The following is an 18,917-nucleotide window of genomic DNA, read 5'->3' on the forward strand; positions in this document are numbered from 1 at the left end:
TCCATATCATATATTTATTTCCCTACTCATATATCTTTATAGTTTAAGATCTACTTTGAGTATGGATATGGATGCTGGTTCTCAAGGATGTTGAAATCTGCTTGTAAATCAGCCTTCCTACAAGTCAGGGCAAAAAAGGCAAGCTGTGTGCAGCCTGAGCTTGTGTATGTTGTCTGAGAGAAATATAACCTGTGTGAAAGCCTGAACTGTGTGTTTGGGAAAGAACATTCAGTCAGGAGAAAGCAGGCAAACTGTGTGTGTGTCTGAGAAAAGGTCTTACTTGTAATTGAGAGAGAAATCAATATCAAAAGTAGGCAAACTGTGTGTGAAGCCTGAGAGGAGATCTGTGTGACTGGGTTTAAGTAAAGTAATTTTAAGAATTGACAACTACTCTTTTGAAACCATCAAGTTTTAGAAATAATATGAAACCGATACGCTTCTTATAAAAATAAACATTTTCTTGGGTTATTTTTATATCCCAGAGTATCTGTCATTCCTATACCCCATTCCTATCCTCAGGGCCACATAGTACCATGACGCTTGGGCACGTTACAAAAGGAGAAATTTAAGTTATTCTGGAATTTAATTCCTGGTGGCAGCAATCTACCAAGAGGGGGCAAAAATAAAAGGCTTAAAGGCAAAATCTACCTAAGAGAAAGAGAATGTCAGTCGTAACATCCATTCGGAAGCCTGGCGCAATAGAATTTCGAACTGCTGATCTGTTTTTCACACTTGCACACTAAAGAGTAAAGGTGTGTGTTTTTAAGTGGCAAGTGTGATTGGGTCTTATTTACTACCACAAAGAAGAACTATCCTGCTGCCAGTGGAGTATCCTTGGCTGCCAGTGGAGTACCAAATCAGGTTCAAGGTTTTGGTGTTAACCTACAAAGCCCTACGCGGACTGGGACCGACGTATCTGAGGGACCGTCTCTCATCGGAGGACTCTCCACTCTGGTGGAAAACATCTTTTAAGTGTCCCTGGCCCTAGGGAGGCCCGCCTGGCATCGACCAGGGCCAGGGCCTTTTCAGTCCTGGCCCCGACCTGGTGGAATGCTCTGTCTTGCGAGACAAGGGCCCGGCAAGATTTGCTTGCATTTCGCCGGGCCTGTAAGACAGAGCTATTCCGCCAGGCATATGGCTGACGCCGGGCAGTGCCCCCCCCATGAAGGGGGGGGGTTAAACCATTGCCCCTATGTGAACACAGAGGCATGTATGAACCACTATGCAGCATGAACTGTAATATTTAATGTTTTAAAATGTTTTTAAATGTATTATTTAATGTTTTTAAATGTTTTTAATGGTGTTTGTATTTGTTATCCACCCTGAGCCTGCGAAAGCAGGGAGGGCGGAATATAAATATAATAAATTAAATTAAATTATCCCCTGATTCGCTCCCCCACACGTGGTGCTCGAGAACACAGAAAGCCACATAAAGCATCACAATATATATTCAGAGAGAAGGATTCCCAATAGCTTGAACAAGCGAGCATGCTTTATGACAACAGGAGAAAGCAAACATCTTTACTACTACTACTACTACTACTACTACTACTACAACAACAACAACAACAACAATTTTAGGAAAGCAGGGCAAGCCCAGGCATTCTGCACATCTCACAATTGCATTTTATTGCATCCTATTAATCTGAAAACATCAGCTGGCGCTAACTTACCAGTCCTTCGGTAAGTACAGTTTTGTATCTCTATTGGTTTAAGAATATCTTGTTTTTGACTATACAATCCTATCCTGAGTTAGGGTAGTGTTTTCTACTTTGGCATCCCTGGATTAAAGCCATGACCACTAGTTATGTGATGTGAACTTTGAAATAAACTGCAACATCAACAAGAGACTAATAATCTTCCCCCTTGGCAAAAAGCACTTTTAACCTCAGCATTTCCTTAAACACTCTCCAAGATGCAGCTCCCGAGTTGTTGGGTGCCAACTTTGTTCTCCTTTAAGCATTTTGTTGGCTGCTCTTATGTCGGAATACACAAAAGGCCATGGAATCCTTGTATCAGCAATTGTCACAAAGTCAAGTTCTGCACTTCCTAGAGGGTCCAAGCTTTCCCCGGTGTGCCATTGGCAAGAAACAGTTTAGTAGTGGGCAAAACAACAAGCTTCTGATGTGTGTGTGTTGCTCTCAGCAGTCTCTTGCTTAGAATTTACCCACAAAGGATCACACATGGAGATGCCTTTTACTGAGGCCATCAAGGTCAGCATTATGTATTCAGACCGACAGTGGCTCTCCAGGGACTCAGGACGAGGCCTTTCACACCACCTCCTGCCTAGTGCCGTTTTAACCATAGATGCCAGGGATTGGACCTGGGAGGGGACCCCCTGCATGCAAAGCAGAGGCTCTTCCACGAAGCTACAACCCCTCCCCAATTTGTCCTGCCCCATGCCTTTTCTGAGGCACCCTTCCTGGTAACATTTGCAGAAGCAGCAGCTTCCCTTCCAGTGACCAGCATTTTCTTATTCTGGCAGGCTCCTCAAGAGTGTTGTGAGGAGTCTAGCCAGTTGGTGAGCTTTCTAATCTAAACCAGCTGTCCCCATGCTGAGGCCTCCCATTTGCATTGTTTAACATACTTAGAAAATGAAGTGTTCATTTTTAACATTCCTCCTCCAATTGGTTTAATGCTGAATTACAGAAGAATACTAAGCAAAACCAGGTGCCTTCGCTGTATTCTCTCCAGTGTCTGAGGAGGAGCAGACCTCTCCTTCTCCCTCCCCTCTTCTCCCCTCCTTCCCTCCCTCCTCCTTCCTTCCCTCACTCTTTCTCTCTAACTCTGTTTCTGTATTATTTGTTATTTCATTCTCTGGGATGTATAAATGATGGCAGGACTGGACTTTTAGCGAACACTCATGCACAAGCCTAAGTTTTAGCTACTCAAGCAAATAGTTAAGGCACTGTTTTCATCATCTCAGCTCTCTTCACTACTTTGGACATGACAGGATTAAAAAGGTAGGTCCTAAGCGGTTAATTTATGTCTTTTAAATGATTATTTGTTGAATGTCAGACTCGGTCCCTAGGCAAGGACAGCCCAGCCCATCACACTTGCATATAAAGGGAGAAAGGGGGAACCTCCATTCTTTACTATTATATGTATTCAACACGGAACAATATTGTTTACACTATGTTATGCATTTTATGGCCCCAGGAACTGAAAGAGATGCATGAACCTCCAAAAGGGTTTTCTCTGCAGGCATACATTAGCAATTATTGATTTCAAGTTGCAGTTCATTTAATTGTTGTGGAAATTATTGTGATTATTTTTCTAAAATATACTATTAATGACTGTTTGATAAACCAGGAAACCCAGCTGGAAATTTACTTGGTAGTTTGAAGGGGTTGAGCTATGTCTCACTGGAGTATAGGGATTTTTTATGACAGGGTTGCAGGTTGAAGTCTTACAAGAAAAACTCTCTGTTGTTTTGTAGATTAAGAAGATGGGTTTTTTTAAACTCATATTTATGGCAATTTATAGAAATTACAGGAGATTGTAGATGGAATAACCAAAATTATAATGATTATTGATGCCCTCTTAATGCTTTAAAGAGAACGGGAATAGTATAATGGCTTAGAGACAGAAAGTACCATTCTAAGCATAGTTGCAGCCTTCTAAGCACACTGTCTGAAGAAGGGTAAAACTACTTAGGGAGGCACTGTAAACTACAAATCAGGAAGTCCCCAGTTCAAATCTTGCCTCCATCATGAACTCATTAGATGGCGTTAGGCAAGACACTCTCACTATTAGCCTCAGTACGAGGTTGCCGATACCGACTGCAAGGATATTGCACTTATTGGAAGATCATGTAGATGAACACTTTAAAGCCCTGTACAGACATCAAGTATTATTAACACAGGCAATATATACCCAAGAATTCTTTGACACAAGAATCATACAATCTAAATCTGAAAAGGTAAAAGATGACAGAGGGCAAGGAGGAAGATGAGCGTGAGAAGGATAGGGGCAATTCAACTACATGTGTCTAGGTATGGGTACAGGATTAGGGAAGGTTAATATTGTTCTTTTTAACTCCCTAATTTGTCTGCTGTCATTTGACTGAAAACTCCTCTGATGTCATTTAGCAGACCCAACTGGAAGTGCTTTAATTTTCGCCCTTTGAATTCAGAGTTTCTCTGGGGCATCTTCAAACATTATGTTTCAAGTTCACTCTTCAGACATTTTAAGGTGAATATAACCATGTGCTTGCAGATTTGTATATATGATACAGGTGTACTTGTCGAGCAGCCAGGACTGGCAGTTAAATGTACATTCAGAGCACACAGCCCAAATATTGCTGTAATGTAGCTTCATTTGCTTTTACTTGTGAATGCTAAATTGAGCATGTTTGCATTGCAGCAAGTGGTGTGCTCTTTAAATCATCCCGTAACTCTGGACAGCTTTCAGAAGACCAGGGAACAAAGTGCAACATTAAATGGCAGCTGAAATAGCACTTCAAATTGTATTGGATCCAATTCCAGGCAATCTCTCTAGAGAACAAATCTATTTTTCTGCATCTTAAAAATCTGCCAAATAAGCAACATCTGCCTGAGTAGGATTACTAGCTGAGGGATTTGCTGAGTTCTCTGTGCTTATTTTGAAAGGTTTGAGAAGTTGCTGTTAGAATTGGAAACTGCATTGGTTGCCTTCTTTATAATATATAGGGGGGACAGTAGCATCCAATGGGTAGGGTTGCCAAGTGTCTGATTTTGACCTGGACAGTCTGGTATTTTGGGGGACTGTCCAGGGAAAACATTTCCCCAGAACCAGACACCTGGCCCCTCCCTTTTCCTCCTCTGGCAGCATTGTGTTGCTGCCAGCTATAGAAGTGGCCAGTTAGCCTCTGTGCCTGAGCTGCCCAGGTACTCAGGCAGCCTCCTACTGCTGGTGCCTGGAAGTGTGTGTGTGGGGGGGTCCCGGTGTGATGATGTCACTTCTTGCAGTGACATCATCACGACATCCTGGGAGTGTGTACATGCTATGCATGCACACATTATTAAAAAAAAAGTAACCCACCCCACTTCTCCCTGAGGTCCGGTATTATTCCAGACCCCATCTGGCAACCCTACCAAAGGGTGCACTAGGCACTGTAACTCCCTGGAGCGGCAACTGGGGAAAATGGCTTCTTTTCTAACCATGAAGGCCTTTCTAAATTGGCTTTGATCTTACTATGTAACTGAGTAAGTGTATTTCAGACAACTCACTTTATACCCTGGTGCACCACCAGAGGGCGCTGCCATGGAGGGAAGCCTAGGCAAGGCACCATGTTCCTCCAGAAAATGTGCCATGGTGGGAAGCCCAGTATGGGAGCAGGTGGCAATGCCCGCCTCCTGCCTTCACCCAGCTGGTATTAGGAGTGAGGCAGGTGGCAATGCCCGCCACCCAACTTAACTCAGCTGTCCACCACCCCCCACCTTAACCCAGCTGGTATTAAGAGCGGAGCAGGTGGCAATGCCATCCCTCCCTTTGAACCAGTTGGGATCAGGAGCAGAGCAGTTGGCAATGCCTGCCCCCCGCCTTAACCCAGCTGGTATTAGGAGCAGAGCAGGTGGAATTTCCCCTCCCACCTTAACACAGGTGTTATTAGGAGCAGAGCAGGTGGCAATGCCACCCCCAACCTTAACCCAGCTGGTATTAAGAGCAGAGCACTTGGCAATATCCACCCCCCCCCTTCACCCAGCTGGGATCAGAAGCAGAGCAGGTGGCTTTGCCCACCTACTGCCTTAACCCAGCTGGTATTAGGAGCGGAGCACTTGGCAATATCCACCCCCCCTTCTCCTGGCTGAGATCAGGTGCAAAGCAGGAGGCAATGCCCATCTTCCCTTCACCCAGCCGGGATAAGGAGCAGAGCAGGTGGCAATGCCCGCCCTCTTCAACCTACCAGAATAAGCTACCGAGCAGGCGGTAATGCCCACCCTGTCTTCACCATGCTGGAGTCAGGAGCCAAGCATGCAGCAATGCCTGCCCCCCCTTCAACCTGCCAGAATCAGGAGCAGAGCAGGTGGCAATGCCCACACCCCCTTCACCCAGCTGGGATCAGGAGCAGAGCAGGTAGTAAAGCCTGCCACCCACCTTCACCTGTCTGGATCAGGCGCAGAGCAGGACGCAATGCCTGTTCCTCCCTTCACCCAGTAGGGAGCAGATGCAATGCCCACCCCCCTTCACCCAGCTGGGATCAGGCTTGGAGCAGGCAGCAATGCCTGCCCCCCTTCACCTAGCTGTAGTCAGGCGCAGAACAGGAGGCAATGTCACCCCTTTACCCAGCCTGTATCAGGCATGGAATCCAAAATAATGATTTGTGAACCTAACTAACAGCAATAACTCACACCAACAATAAAGAATGTTAATATCTCTATTTCAATAAATGATTACTTCTATGAACAAAATTCTATTTAACATTATACATAGTAAGACACACAAAACCCACAGACACTTCCAAAATACAAACAATTCATTAATGAGAGGCTACAGTTTAGAGTGCTACGTGCTCAGCCTTGCTATGAGATATAATAGTATGCAATAAATATAATTCATCATAAATACAATAATGACAATATTATTAAAGTGCAAGGTGCAGGAGCAGCGATTGTTCATTCAAAGCACAAGGTGCCTCATAATAGATTAGTCATAAATCATAGAAGTGCTGTCGGTAAAGGTTCAAGAGGGAGTGATCCAATCGTAAACAAGCCATCATTTTCAAGAAGGAATGATCCAGTCATGAACAAGCCATCGACGGATGGACCGGTTCCTAAGAAGCCGTTTCGAATCTTCTTCAAAGATGGCAAGAAGACACCAATTTAGATGATGACACATTTCTATTTCATTCCTAAAATTAATTCAACATATTACTATACCACAAGGCTGTAGGCACAGAATTATAATCCATTTGAAATTTATACTTACGTAGTAATATAACAGCTTCATACACGCAACCACCCTCCTTCATGAGCATCAGCTGTGACACAGTGTGTGCCAAATAATTACCAAGGGACCAATTTATACAACGCTGATCCATTAACCAATTAATCACATTTAAAGACATACCAGCTAGTAGCCCCCACGCATAGCAACGGAGAAAAGCAAATTAATCAATGTTTAAAGGAAACAGGAGTAATCGTTATTGGCATTCAGACACCGAGGGGCTAATGTTTGAAGTCTATGAATCCAAAAAGTTTATTTTCTGTGTATATCAGTAGAGGCTGCCTCCAGTGTGTTTTGGACTATACTCCTCTCGCTTACGATATCAGGTGTGTTATATACAAGCATTGGCATTTAGTGGCAGATTTACCTGGCTGCCGAACACCTCCTGTTATTGCATTTCGCAGAACTTGTAACATCAAAGACTTACTTATCAGATCCAAGTATTTTACTCGGCACACAGCTGTTCCGAGTCAGCTGCCGGTCGGAGGTGCAAAGCGTGTCCTCTGATACTTAGTGAAAAAGAATTTCAGGGGCTAGGTATTAAAACGAACCGGGGCTTCAGCAATTGCAGTACTTGCAATGTGGTTTATTTAACTCAATGTAAATGTGCAATGCTATATGTTGGAAGCACCACACGCCAGGTTAAACAACGTATTCTTGAGCACCAATCTCATATTCGCAATGGTGTTCTAGAGGCACCTTTAGTTAGTCATTTTCTGAATAGTGGCCATAGTGAGCAGGACTTTAGGTATACAGTTCTATATGCGACAACAGCTAAACATCCAGAGGCAGCCTCTACTGATATACACAGAAAATAAACTTTTTGGATTCATAGACTTCAAACATTAGCCCCTCGGTGTCTGAATGCCAATAACGATTACTCCTGTTTCCTTTAAACATTGATTAATTTGCTTTTCGCCGTTGCTATGCGTGGGGGCTACTAGCTGGTATGTCTTTAAATGTGATTAATTGGTTAATGGATCAGCGTTGTATAAATTGGTTCCTTGGTAATTATTTGGCACACACTGTGTCACAGCTGATGCTCATGAAGGAGGGTGGTTGCGTGTATGAAGCTGTTATATTACTACGTAAGTATAAATTTCAAATGGATTATAATTCTGTGCCTACAGCCTTGTGGTATAGTAATATGTTGAATTAATTTTAGGAATGAAATAGAAATGTGTCATCATCTAAACTGGTGTCTTCTTGCCATCTTTGAAGAAGATTCGAAACGGCTTCTTAGGAACCGGTCCATCCGTCGATGGCTTGTTCATGACTGGATCATTCCTTCTTGAAAATGATGGCTTGTTTACAATTGGATCACTCCCTCTTGAACCTTTACCGACAGCACTTCTATGATTTATGACTAATCTATTATGAGGCACCTTGTGCTTTGAATGAACAATTGCTGCTCCTGCACCTTGCACTTTAATAATATTGTCATTATTGTATTTATGATGAATTATATTTATTGCATACTATTATATCTCATAGCAAGGCTGAGCACGTAGCACTTTAAACTGTAGCCTCTCATTAATGAATTGTTTGTATTTTGGAAGTGTCTGTGGGTTTTGTGTGTCTTACTATGTATAATGTTAAATAGAATTTTGTTCATAGAAGTAATCATTTATTGAAATAGAGATATTAACATTCTTTATTGTTGGTGTGAGTTATTGCTGTTAGTTAGGTTCACGAATCATATTTTTGGATTTCTGTCTTTTCGCGATACTCTCTTGTATTGTTACAGTTTGCATCAGGCATGGAGCAGGTAGCAAAGCCCATCACCCCTTTACATGGCCGAGATCAGGCAGATCAGGTGTGGCGCAGATGACAATGCCCACCCCCCTCCTTCACCAGCTGGAATCAGTGACAGAGGAGGAGCAAATGCCTGCCTGCCCTCCCCTCTCTAGAGCCCGTTGTATTTTTTTCCCCACAATGGGCTTTGTTGCTAGTTAGATTATATTTATAAAGCAGTTACAGCAATGGCAAACCACCCTGTAAAAAAGTCTGTCAAGAAAAGTCGTGATGTGACGTCCCCCCATGGGTCAGTAATGACTCGGTGCTTGCACAGGGGACTACCTTTACCTTACCTTAATCCTCCACAAATGTGACTAATTAATAGGCTCACTGGGTCCAATCCACCAGGAAGTTCTTTTGTACAGCCCCCACCCCTTGTTCTTGCGCAATTCCCATTCATTTCAGTGCCGTCCGTGCAGAAGAGCATTCTGGTGGATCCTGTCCCCTCATGTGTGCAAGTTGCCTGGGGCAATCTCTGCCTGATTTTACTGATTGGGAAGTAGCAGACATGTAGCGCTTCCACAGTGTGGCACAAACATTCGCTTGCTGCAATCCTTGCAGCAACCTTTTAAGGTAGGCCACTCTTCTTGCGCCTGTCAGCCACCTTTTATTCTACTCAAGGCCGTTTACATAAAGTTCCCAGAAGGTTTCTCATCCAAGTACTGACTAGACCTGCTTAATTTCAGCAAGCTTGCTGCCATATGTCCTCCTCCTGTATTAAATCCATATTGCAGGGAGTGGCAAGGAGTGGGGGTGGGGTGAGGCTGTGGCTGGGGTTGCCAGCTGCCTGGAGGAAAATGACCTGTCCCTTTAATAAAGACTTAGTGAGATGCTGTTCACCGGTGATGTTACTTACCTCCAGGCCATGAAAAGGCAAGTTCCTTGAAGTCAAATATTCTGTAAATAAAATAAAAGTTTCAGTACCCAATTTTCACATATCAAGTCTCTATTAAAGGGGCATAGCATTTTTTTCCTCCAGACCTGTTGGCGGCCCTAAGAGCAATAGAGTTGTCAATGAGGGACCATCTGGTCATAGCACATCTGCTTAGCCACTGCATTGCACAGAGCTAGATTTAGGGATAAGCTAAGTAAATTACAGTTTTAAAAATTTGTGTATACTCTTTCTTTCTCCCCAGTGGGGACCCAAAGTGCCATATATCATTCTCCTTCTTATTCTCACAACAACCCTATGAGGTAGGTTAGGCTGAGAGGGGGTGAATGGCCCAAAGCCACACAGCCAGCTTCCAGAGCACAGTGGGGATTTGAACCCAGATCTCCTAGATCCTAGTCCGACACTCTAACCACTACATCACACTGGCTCTCTCTGAGGCACCTCTGAATAAGGAAAAAGTTGTAATTCTCCCAGCCTAGGCCCAAAGCTGCTGCACGCTTAGGCCTTCTGTGCCACCCATTGCTTTTATACTGATATTTTCAGTGTCCTTTTGGCTAGAATAATAAAGTGTTTTTATTTTGTGGGGCCTCTGAAACTGATACAGGCTGCGCTCACATCGTGGGGGCACAAAAACGTACCCCTGCTACAGTTAGGGTTGCCAGCAGGGCCGGCGCGCCCATGGAGGCCAGGTAGGCGGTGGCCTCGGGCGCGTGTGCACGGGAGGGGCGCTGGAGGAGGTGTTGGGGGTGGAGGCGCGCGCAGCGAAGCTGGAGTGACTGGGCTGCCTTCAGCTACTGCTGCAGCCAGCCAGCCAGCCCCTTGCTGCCGCCGCCGCCGCCGCCACACACGCCAGCCGGGCACAGCCTCTGTGCGCCGCTCAAGCAGCGGCTCGCGGCTTCTGCGCCCAGCTGGGGCGTGCGGCGGCGGCGGCACGGAGCTGGCTGGATGGCTGCAGCAGCAGCTGTAGCCAGCCCACGCCAGCTCCGCTGCGCGCTCCTCCACCCCAGCTGGGCGCAGAAACCGTGAGCTGCTGCTGGGGTGATGCACGGAGCAGCCTCCGCGCGCCTCCCCAGCCCCGGCTCGCAGCTTCTGCGCTCGGCTGGGGCATGTGGCGGCGGTGGCACGGGGCTGCCTGGCTGGCTGCAGCTACTGCTGCAGCCAGCCACCTCAGCTCCGCTGCGCACTCCTCCGCCCCGGCCGAGCGCAGAAGCCATGAGCTGCTGCTGGGGCGGCGCGCGGAGCAGCCTCCGCGCGCCGCTCCAGCAGCAGCCCGCAGCTTCGGCGGTCGGCGTGCCGCCCAGCCCCCCTGCGGCGCGTGATGACGTCTGCGATGATGTCATCACGCCGCGCAGAGGCGCAAGGCACGCTGCCGCAGGTGCCAAAACCTCTGGCGCCGGCCCTGGTTGCCAGGTCCCTATACCCTCCTAGTGGGAGGGGGGACCTGGCACTTACTTCGTGTTGCTTGTGTGGTCATTCTTTGCGTGCGCACGTCCCAGCATTGCACGATGACATCACTTCTGGAAGTGACATCATCCCACCGGCCATTCTGCATGGGGCCGATTCAAAGCCCGGGAATGACATCAGTTCCAGAAGTGACATCATGCGCCTTCTGGGAGCACATGCAGTTTGCACATGTTCCCAGGGTGCTTGCCGGTGGCTGACGACCTCTGGGGGGCTTGCCACCTCCTGTCTATCACTGGTGGATCATCGGGCGAGGGGGCAAATTCCTGGGAGTTTGGCTACCACCGGTGGGCACCTGGGAACCCTAGCCACAGCAGCAGCAGCGTGTTACATGAGAATAGTCAGGAATAATATCCCCCCCATGCACCCCCATCCCTGCATGGCTTGCTGATTTTGCTGCCCCGCATTGCTCTTCCTCTTTCCCCCTGCCACCCATCCCATGGCCTACTGAGCCATGCTGTAAAATTACAGTGCAGCTTGGCAGGAAAGGGGGGGGGGAATCTCTTTAAAGGGGGCAGGGGAATGGTGAGCTAGAGTGCACCATTTTGTAAGCAGTGCTTGACTTCACTCCCTTCCCTGAAGTGACAACTAGGGTTCATTTTGAGGGTGAACACGCAGGAACGTAGTTCCAGTAGTTCCCCAAAGAGATCACATGTCAGGTGGCTCCACCCACCTGACTCTCGGCCATTTTGGGTCTGTTTTGGCCTGAATTGGGGCCAAAATGGCCTGGATCGGGCCTCTGACAGGTGGTGGATCACACTCTCCCGCTCAGCAGCGGCCCGATTCTAACCATTTTGGGCTCCTTTTTGGCCATTTTCAGCCCCCTTTTGCCATTTCGGGCCCAATTTCGGCCCTGAATGGCCAGGATTGGGTCCAAAACAGCCAGGATAGGTGATGTCAGGGGGTGTGGCACATACAAATCAGTTATGCTAATGAGTTTTCCTAATGAGTTCCTCCAGCTCTTTTTCTACGAAATGACCCCTGGTGACAATTGACTCCACCCACACAGCCACCCCACAGATTACCCTTTTAAACCAGAGAAAATTAGGTTTGTGTTTTCTCCTGAGTAAAAGGTAAAAAACAGGAGCCAGAGAAGTAATGCATGGATAGGGTGTGATGTTATCCGGCTAGGGCATGACGTCACTTTGCTGAGGAGGCTTCCCATGGCCCGTGAGGGGGAAAATCCCTGTGTCAAAGAAGCAGCAGTACTGTAGGTCTCTTCAGTACTGATCTGGCCCTGACTCCCTGTCAGCTCCGTCAGCTACCACACACACATACCGATGTTCCAAAAAAAGTACTTTTTTGAAAAAGGGAGTGAGGTGAAGGACTATAATAACCAAGATATTAAAATGTGCTTTTGGAGGTTTAGGCAACAAAAAAAATTATGTCCAGCTTAAGCTTCAGAGGTTCTCTGGATGGGGCATTTACTCAGACATTCCCCACCCCCACCCCCTGAAGTCGGTTAATTTCCGCTTTCCAAGGACAGAGTGTGTGAATGAAGCTTGCCAAGGTTTTAGAAGTTCATGCATGATCTTTCATCTGGAAAAACGAATGGTTGATTGGAATGAGCCTTTCCTTTGTTGAGCAAGCATTTTGTTTATAGCAGAGATTAACCCTGTTACTTCCAAACCACATGCCTCAACAAATAAATCTACTGCTAAACAACTGATGGCTCCCCAGAGACCAAAGTATGTACACTCACAGAGGAGGCTGCCCCATGCATGGCTCGCTGCATGATTTACTTGTTCTGGCCTTGCCTTCATTTATTGCGAGCGAATAATTATTCATTATTCTGAATGTGGAAATGCAGCTTCATTACCTGTCTTTAAGGGAAGCACATAGCAACAGTGACTCATTCAGAGGCACAATGGGATGGCTCCTCCAAGCGCACTTGTTGTTGTTTTTGCATTCTCTTAAGTTTTGTAAGAGTGAAATGTTTCTTCCAAATTTAATAGAGGGGAGGGGAAGGAGGCTGGGCCAAACTACATATTATATGCAGCTGTGTGTAACTTTTCTCTGATGTTTTTCCTTTTAATTGAAAGCAGTTTCCAGACACAGTTTCAGTGGATGAACAATGGGGCGAGGCTGCCTATCCTTTTATCACTTTTTTTGGTACAAAAATCACCCCCCCCCCCAAGCTGTTTTTCTTCCTGTAGAAAAAAGGTACAGCTGGAAAGAGAAAGGCATAGTGACCATCTCCCTCTCTAGCATCTTTTTTATAAATCCTAAGTCTTCAAGAGGCTTCTTTCGGTTTAAAAAAAAATCAGAAAAAAGATAAAACATGGCTGTGCGTAGCATCTTGTGTGGCACTTGGCTGTCAGTAGTTTGTGAAATGCTGGATACACTCTCGGATATCCCAGACTTTGATCATCCAGATGTGTAAACCTTGAATTCTTCTTCTAGTGGCTGCTGCAGTTATGAGACGGTCCACTGTCAAACCCACTTCTCAGACTTTATAATTGTCAGTTTCCCTTAGCTAATCTTCCTTCTGGCGTGGCTGTGGATGCCAAGCAGTTACATCAGAGAACAGTTGGCTCGCTTGTATCTTATTCCACATGTTGAACATCCATATGGCAATGTTTACAGCCTATTTCTGTTCTGATTGCAGGATAGTGACCCTTTTCATGGTGGTTGGATGCCTTATAAGTCGTGGGAAGACACAGGTGAGAGATACCATATAGAAATATGTCATTTTGAGATGTGTGTGTGTGGGGGGGGGGTCATTACTGCAAGATGGCACAGCGCTGGACCAGAAAGCTATGCAATTAGATTCCGCTTACACTGGTGGTTTAGAGCCGGGCAGAACTGTAGCCCAACATTCTCTGGCTATTGATTAATTGTCAGCATGGCAGAAAAGTCATTAAAAATATTTTTCTTGCACAACAAAACTTTAGAAGTTGCATTCAAGTTTAAGTCCAGGTAAAAGCAAGCATGGTACAGTGGTTAGACTAGAATTTAAGAGATTTATGTTTGAAACCCACCCACCCACCCCTCTGCCACAGAAACTTGGGCCAGTCACACACTTTCAACCTAACCTATCTCACAGGGGGTTGTGAGGGTAAAATGGGGGCAAAGGAGACGGATGCAACCCACTTCAAGTGCCAACTGGGGAGAATGGAGGGAATAAATAAATAAGGAAATGATCAACAGTGGGCTCGCACTGCCTCTGCAAGTCCCAAATACCTGTAAACTTTTGCTCAGGATAATGATGCACTCAAATCAACCTGAAAAGGTCCTTGTGTTGCTATGTTAAAATGATGTCCTCATGCCAATAAATAACCCAAGAGATGATATAGCTGAAGCAAGCTTTGCTGTTACATCTTTATCCCACTCTTCTTCCAGGGAGGTAAGAACAGTGTATATGGGGGCGGGTGTGTGTGTGTGTCTTTCCTCCTCCATTTTATATCCACAACAGCATTTTGAGTGGAATTGCCAGCAACCTGGAGAAAAAATGTCCTGTCCCTTTAATAGGAGCTTAATATATAGAAATATCCCCATTAGCCCACCCATCAAACTGCTTTTTTTACTGCAGCCTTTCAGATGTGTGTTTCTAATTCTCCTGACCCCTCTGGCATTCCTAGAGTGCCTGTGTATTTCTTGAATAATAATAAACATATTGTTCTAAGCCACCTTCTACATATTTCATCTAAAATGTAGGGTAGAAATATTTTAAATGTAGATATAGGTAGATCTATATCTCTTGTAATAGATGCATCTTCTTATCATAACGCTGAAGAATGCAAAAGATTAAATGCTATACTGGAGTGTTCTTCCAGGGTTTGGGGAGAGACATGAGACTGAGGGTCTCCCTACACAATACTTTTGACATGTGTTCTTCACATGTCGGGAGATCAATGTTAGCTGGGAAGCGTAGTTTTACATGACAAAACTGGCAGAGATTGCTCCAGAGGGAATGGATTCTCTCACAGCCCTCCACTACCTCTAGCATCTCCTCTTCTGGAGCCTTTGCCCTGCCAACGCTCAGTTAATTTAAAGTTTTAAGCAGCAAGAGCAGCAGGGTAAAAAAGCTCCAGAAGGGGAGACAGTCTGGCACAGCAGAGGACTGGGAAAGAATCCATTCCCTCCAGAGCGATCTCCACTGGCTCTGTCTTTCAAAACTGCACTTCCCAGCTAACATTGTGTCTCCCGCTGGATACGTGCCCCGGCGTCTCGCGTAGAAAGTGGGGAATGAAGGTATTAAGTCTGTTCTAGATCACATATTTGTGATTAAATTGCAAAGCAAGCAGTGTATCTTATAACTTCATAACACAATTTATAATTATTAATAATCATGTGTAGTCAGAAGCATAAGGAAAAGAGGGCGATTGCTCCCTCCACTAAATGGTATCCCAGTTAAATTTTCAAGGATGGTATATAATAGGCAAAAATCCGCAGTTGTTTTAGATAAACAGGGTTCCTCTGTTGGGTAATGGGCTTGTATACTTACTTCCCTATGCATGGCATTACCTGCTCCATGGGCCAGGTAAGTTGTTAGGATATGACATATTCCTTCCACAAGACCAATGCATACCTGTGCCCAAACAACAAAATTGCTGTAGTTTACCTGCTCAAACAGCAGATTGTTTTACGTTTTTTGAAGACAATGTGCTCACTCAGCAGAAACCTCTAATGCACAATGGAATGAACTGAACTGCTGTTTCTAGCGAACTAGTTGTTTTTAGTGAACATTTATTTTAAAACCTTCTATGTGCCTTGTAAATGATTTTTTCTTTCTCTCTCTGGTTTTCAGTAAACTTTGAAAAATATATCCAAATGTTGGCAGATTCAAAAGCCAGTTTATATAGCTGATGGGATACTTTTGTAGTACTTAAGGTTAACCTATTTAATGACAGAATGAACCGGAGTGAGACCCTAGCGATTAGAACTGTTAACCCAGGAAGAGCCCTGCAGGATCAGACAGTGGTCCATCTAGTCCAGTGGCCAATTATCTGCCCTGGAGTGTTAACAAACAGACCAAGGCGACTTCCGGTTTGGGATTCATGGAGGTCTGAAGCAGCTCCATTTGCGGAGCTGACCGGACTGCCGTTTTAAGCGGCCGGCGGGGGAAATTTAGCCCGCGGCCGACTGCTCTCAGGCGGAGAGCAGGCAAAGAACGCTCAAGACCCTAGGGTGTGCTAGATCTCGGACGAGGGGGGGCTCTGCGCAAAGGGTCCCCTCCCGATCCTTGAGGTCCCACCCTGCGACAGGTCGGCTACGATCTCTGCGGCAGTTCTGGGGCCAATTCGGCTGGCATAAGACCTACATACCCAAGCTTCGATTGGGGAAAGAGGTGGAGAGGAGAAGTTATAATCGAAACAGCGATTACAGCCCGAGAAAAGTGAAAGAGAAGGTAAAGATCACTATCTTCTGATACGGGACAGATTGATAAAAACAGAGTGGAAGAAAAGTAGATTTTCAAACTGCAACAGGCTAATAATAAGGAGGGGAAGACTCGGCAAGAGTTGTATTTGAAAAGAGATTAAGTTTAAAGAAGTTATTAAAGAAATTGGACTATTGTTTTGAATACTTGCGGTTATGGAGCTGTGAGAAAAAGATACCATCGCGAGACCTACTGTGGGAAGTCGGGAGACAGGAAGTACGTAATAACAATAGAGTTGCTGGAGAGAAGCGGCCCTTGCCAGGGGGCAGGAAGAAGGGAATCGCCATCTTTGAAAGGGGAAGGGTCGCGGCTTCAGCGGAAAAGGAAGTAAGCCATTTTGGATTACAAAATCATAGAGGAACCATAGAGAAAAGACGCCTGACATTTTGGACTCTTTAAAAATTATTGGCAAGAAGACCGGGACATTTGAAATAAAAAGACATTTAAATTCTATGCCACGGAGTTAAGGAAGAGAGCGGACTCGTGGGAGCGAGCCAAAGCAAGCCCCACGATGTCAAAAAAAGAGTGGCAATCGGCAATAGAAAACCTGGATAAAAAACTTTTGGACGTGATTAAAGAACTTAAGGACACGAAATTGGAGCTGATTAAAGAGGTTAAAGAGGTCAAACAGACAGTAAAATCGGAGTTGTCAGAAGTGAAAAAAGGTATGGAAACAATACAAAGTGAACTACAAGGAACGCAGCAGAGAGTTAAAACAGTAGAAGACGCGATGGAGAACTTAGCAGGCACGCAACAAACAGAGATGAGACTGATGAGGGGAAGGATGTCGGTTGCGGAAACTAAACACATGGAGAAGCAGTTACGGTTTCGTGGTTTGCCAGAAGTGGAAGGAAAGTCAGCGCAAGAACAGATGACTGAGGTGTTAGCTGAATATCTGGGGAAGGAGGAGGAGGAAGTTGTGGCTATCCTTGATGTGGCATACCGTGTAAATTCGAGAATTGCAACCCAGAGGAAATTACCAAGAGACGTGATTGTGCAGTTTACGACACGAAATATGAAAGAGAAGATTGTGACAAAACAGTTTCAAGATCCATTGGAGATTGATGGCAAGACGATTATCATAATGAAGGAATTACCCAGGTCAGTGTTATTAGATCGGAAAAAATATAAAGTGCTAATTCAGATCTTGAAGGACATGAAAATCAGGTACAGATGGGAGTTGCCAGAAGGTGTGTCCTTTGAGTTTGGAGGGGCCAAAAAGCGTATCAGATCTGAGCGAGAGATGGAGCGATTTATAAGGGACAATGAAAAAGACTTACCAACAAGATTATGAGTATGGAGTGTAAAGTCTTATCTTGGAATGTAAATGGACTAAACTCACCAAACAAGAGAAAAAGTATTTTCCACTGGCTATTAAAACAAAAATGTGATATTGTTTGCTTGCAAGAAACCCATATTCGAAAGCAGGATGTAAAATTTTTAAAAATGGGGAAATTGGGCAATGAATTTGTAGCGGCCTCTAATAAGAAAAAAAGAGGAGTGGTGTTGTATATAAAAGAGGAGCTACAGCCAAAATTTGTAATAAAAGATGTGGAAGCCAGATTTATAGCAGTGGAATGTACATGGAACTTAAAAAAAGTATTGGTACTCGGAATTTATGCACCTAACGGTGCAAAAGAGAGCTTCTTTGAGGATTTGAGGAAGCAATTAGACGAACTTTCATACGACCAGATAATTCTTGCTGGAGACTTCAATGGAGTGACGAACTTGGAACTAGATAAAAAGACATCAACTGTACAAAAGAAAAGAGGATTGTTACCAAAGCTTTTCTTTGAGCTGATACAACAGGAGACTTTAGAAGATGTATGGAGAAGAGAAAATCCTAAAAGTAGACAATTTACTTTTTACTCTTCAAGACACTGTACACTATCAAGAATTGATATGATCTGGGCCTCAAAAGACTTAGCGTTATGGACTAAGGAGGTAGAAATAATGCCGATGGTAGGCTCAGATCATAATCCAATCATGTGGAAATTAGGGAGGAGGAGAAAAAGGAAAGCATGGAGAATAAATGAGGACTTGTTACAGGAAGGAGAGAACGTGGAGATGTTGAGAAGAGAGACAAAGTTCTTCATACAATATAACGTGAATAAAGAAGTACCAACTGACAAAGTTTGGGATGCTTACAAGGCGGTAATAAGGGGCATACTAATGGACTTAAATGGCAGAGTGAGAAAAAAGAAAGAGGAGAAGAGAAAAGAGATTGAGGAGAAAATAAAAGCCAAAGAAATACAGTTAAAAAAGAGACCAGGGAAAAAGAAATTACATCAGGAAATTAAAATACTTCAAGAACAGTTGGCAGCAATGAATAATAAAGAATTGGAGTGGAACCTTAAAAGACTGAATCAGAAAGTGTTTGAAGGAGCAAATAAACCTGGAAAGTATTTGGCATGGCAATTAAAAAAGAGAAGGGAAAAGAAAATAATAAACAAAATATGT

At 44.8% G+C, this 18,917-nt stretch overlaps 1 protein-coding gene across 1 annotated transcript in view; it reads left to right on the forward strand.

Moving 5' to 3' along the window:
- The first annotated feature begins 2,712 nt into the window (after positions 1-2,712).
- The window catches only part of FBLN5 (fibulin 5), an 87,884-nt gene continuing 71,679 nt past the window's right edge, over positions 2,713-18,917 (forward strand). The window contains exons 1-2 of the mRNA XM_054972853.1: positions 2,713-2,963; positions 13,686-13,740. Of these exons, the coding sequence (XP_054828828.1) occupies positions 2,947-2,963; positions 13,686-13,740 (72 nt within the window). The 5' untranslated portion in view covers positions 2,713-2,946. The remainder of the gene's footprint in view (positions 2,964-13,685; positions 13,741-18,917) is intronic.

This window comes from Eublepharis macularius, chromosome 2 (genome assembly GCF_028583425.1).
Source record: "Eublepharis macularius isolate TG4126 chromosome 2, MPM_Emac_v1.0, whole genome shotgun sequence".
NCBI classification, from domain to species: Eukaryota; Metazoa; Chordata; class Lepidosauria; order Squamata; family Eublepharidae; genus Eublepharis; species Eublepharis macularius.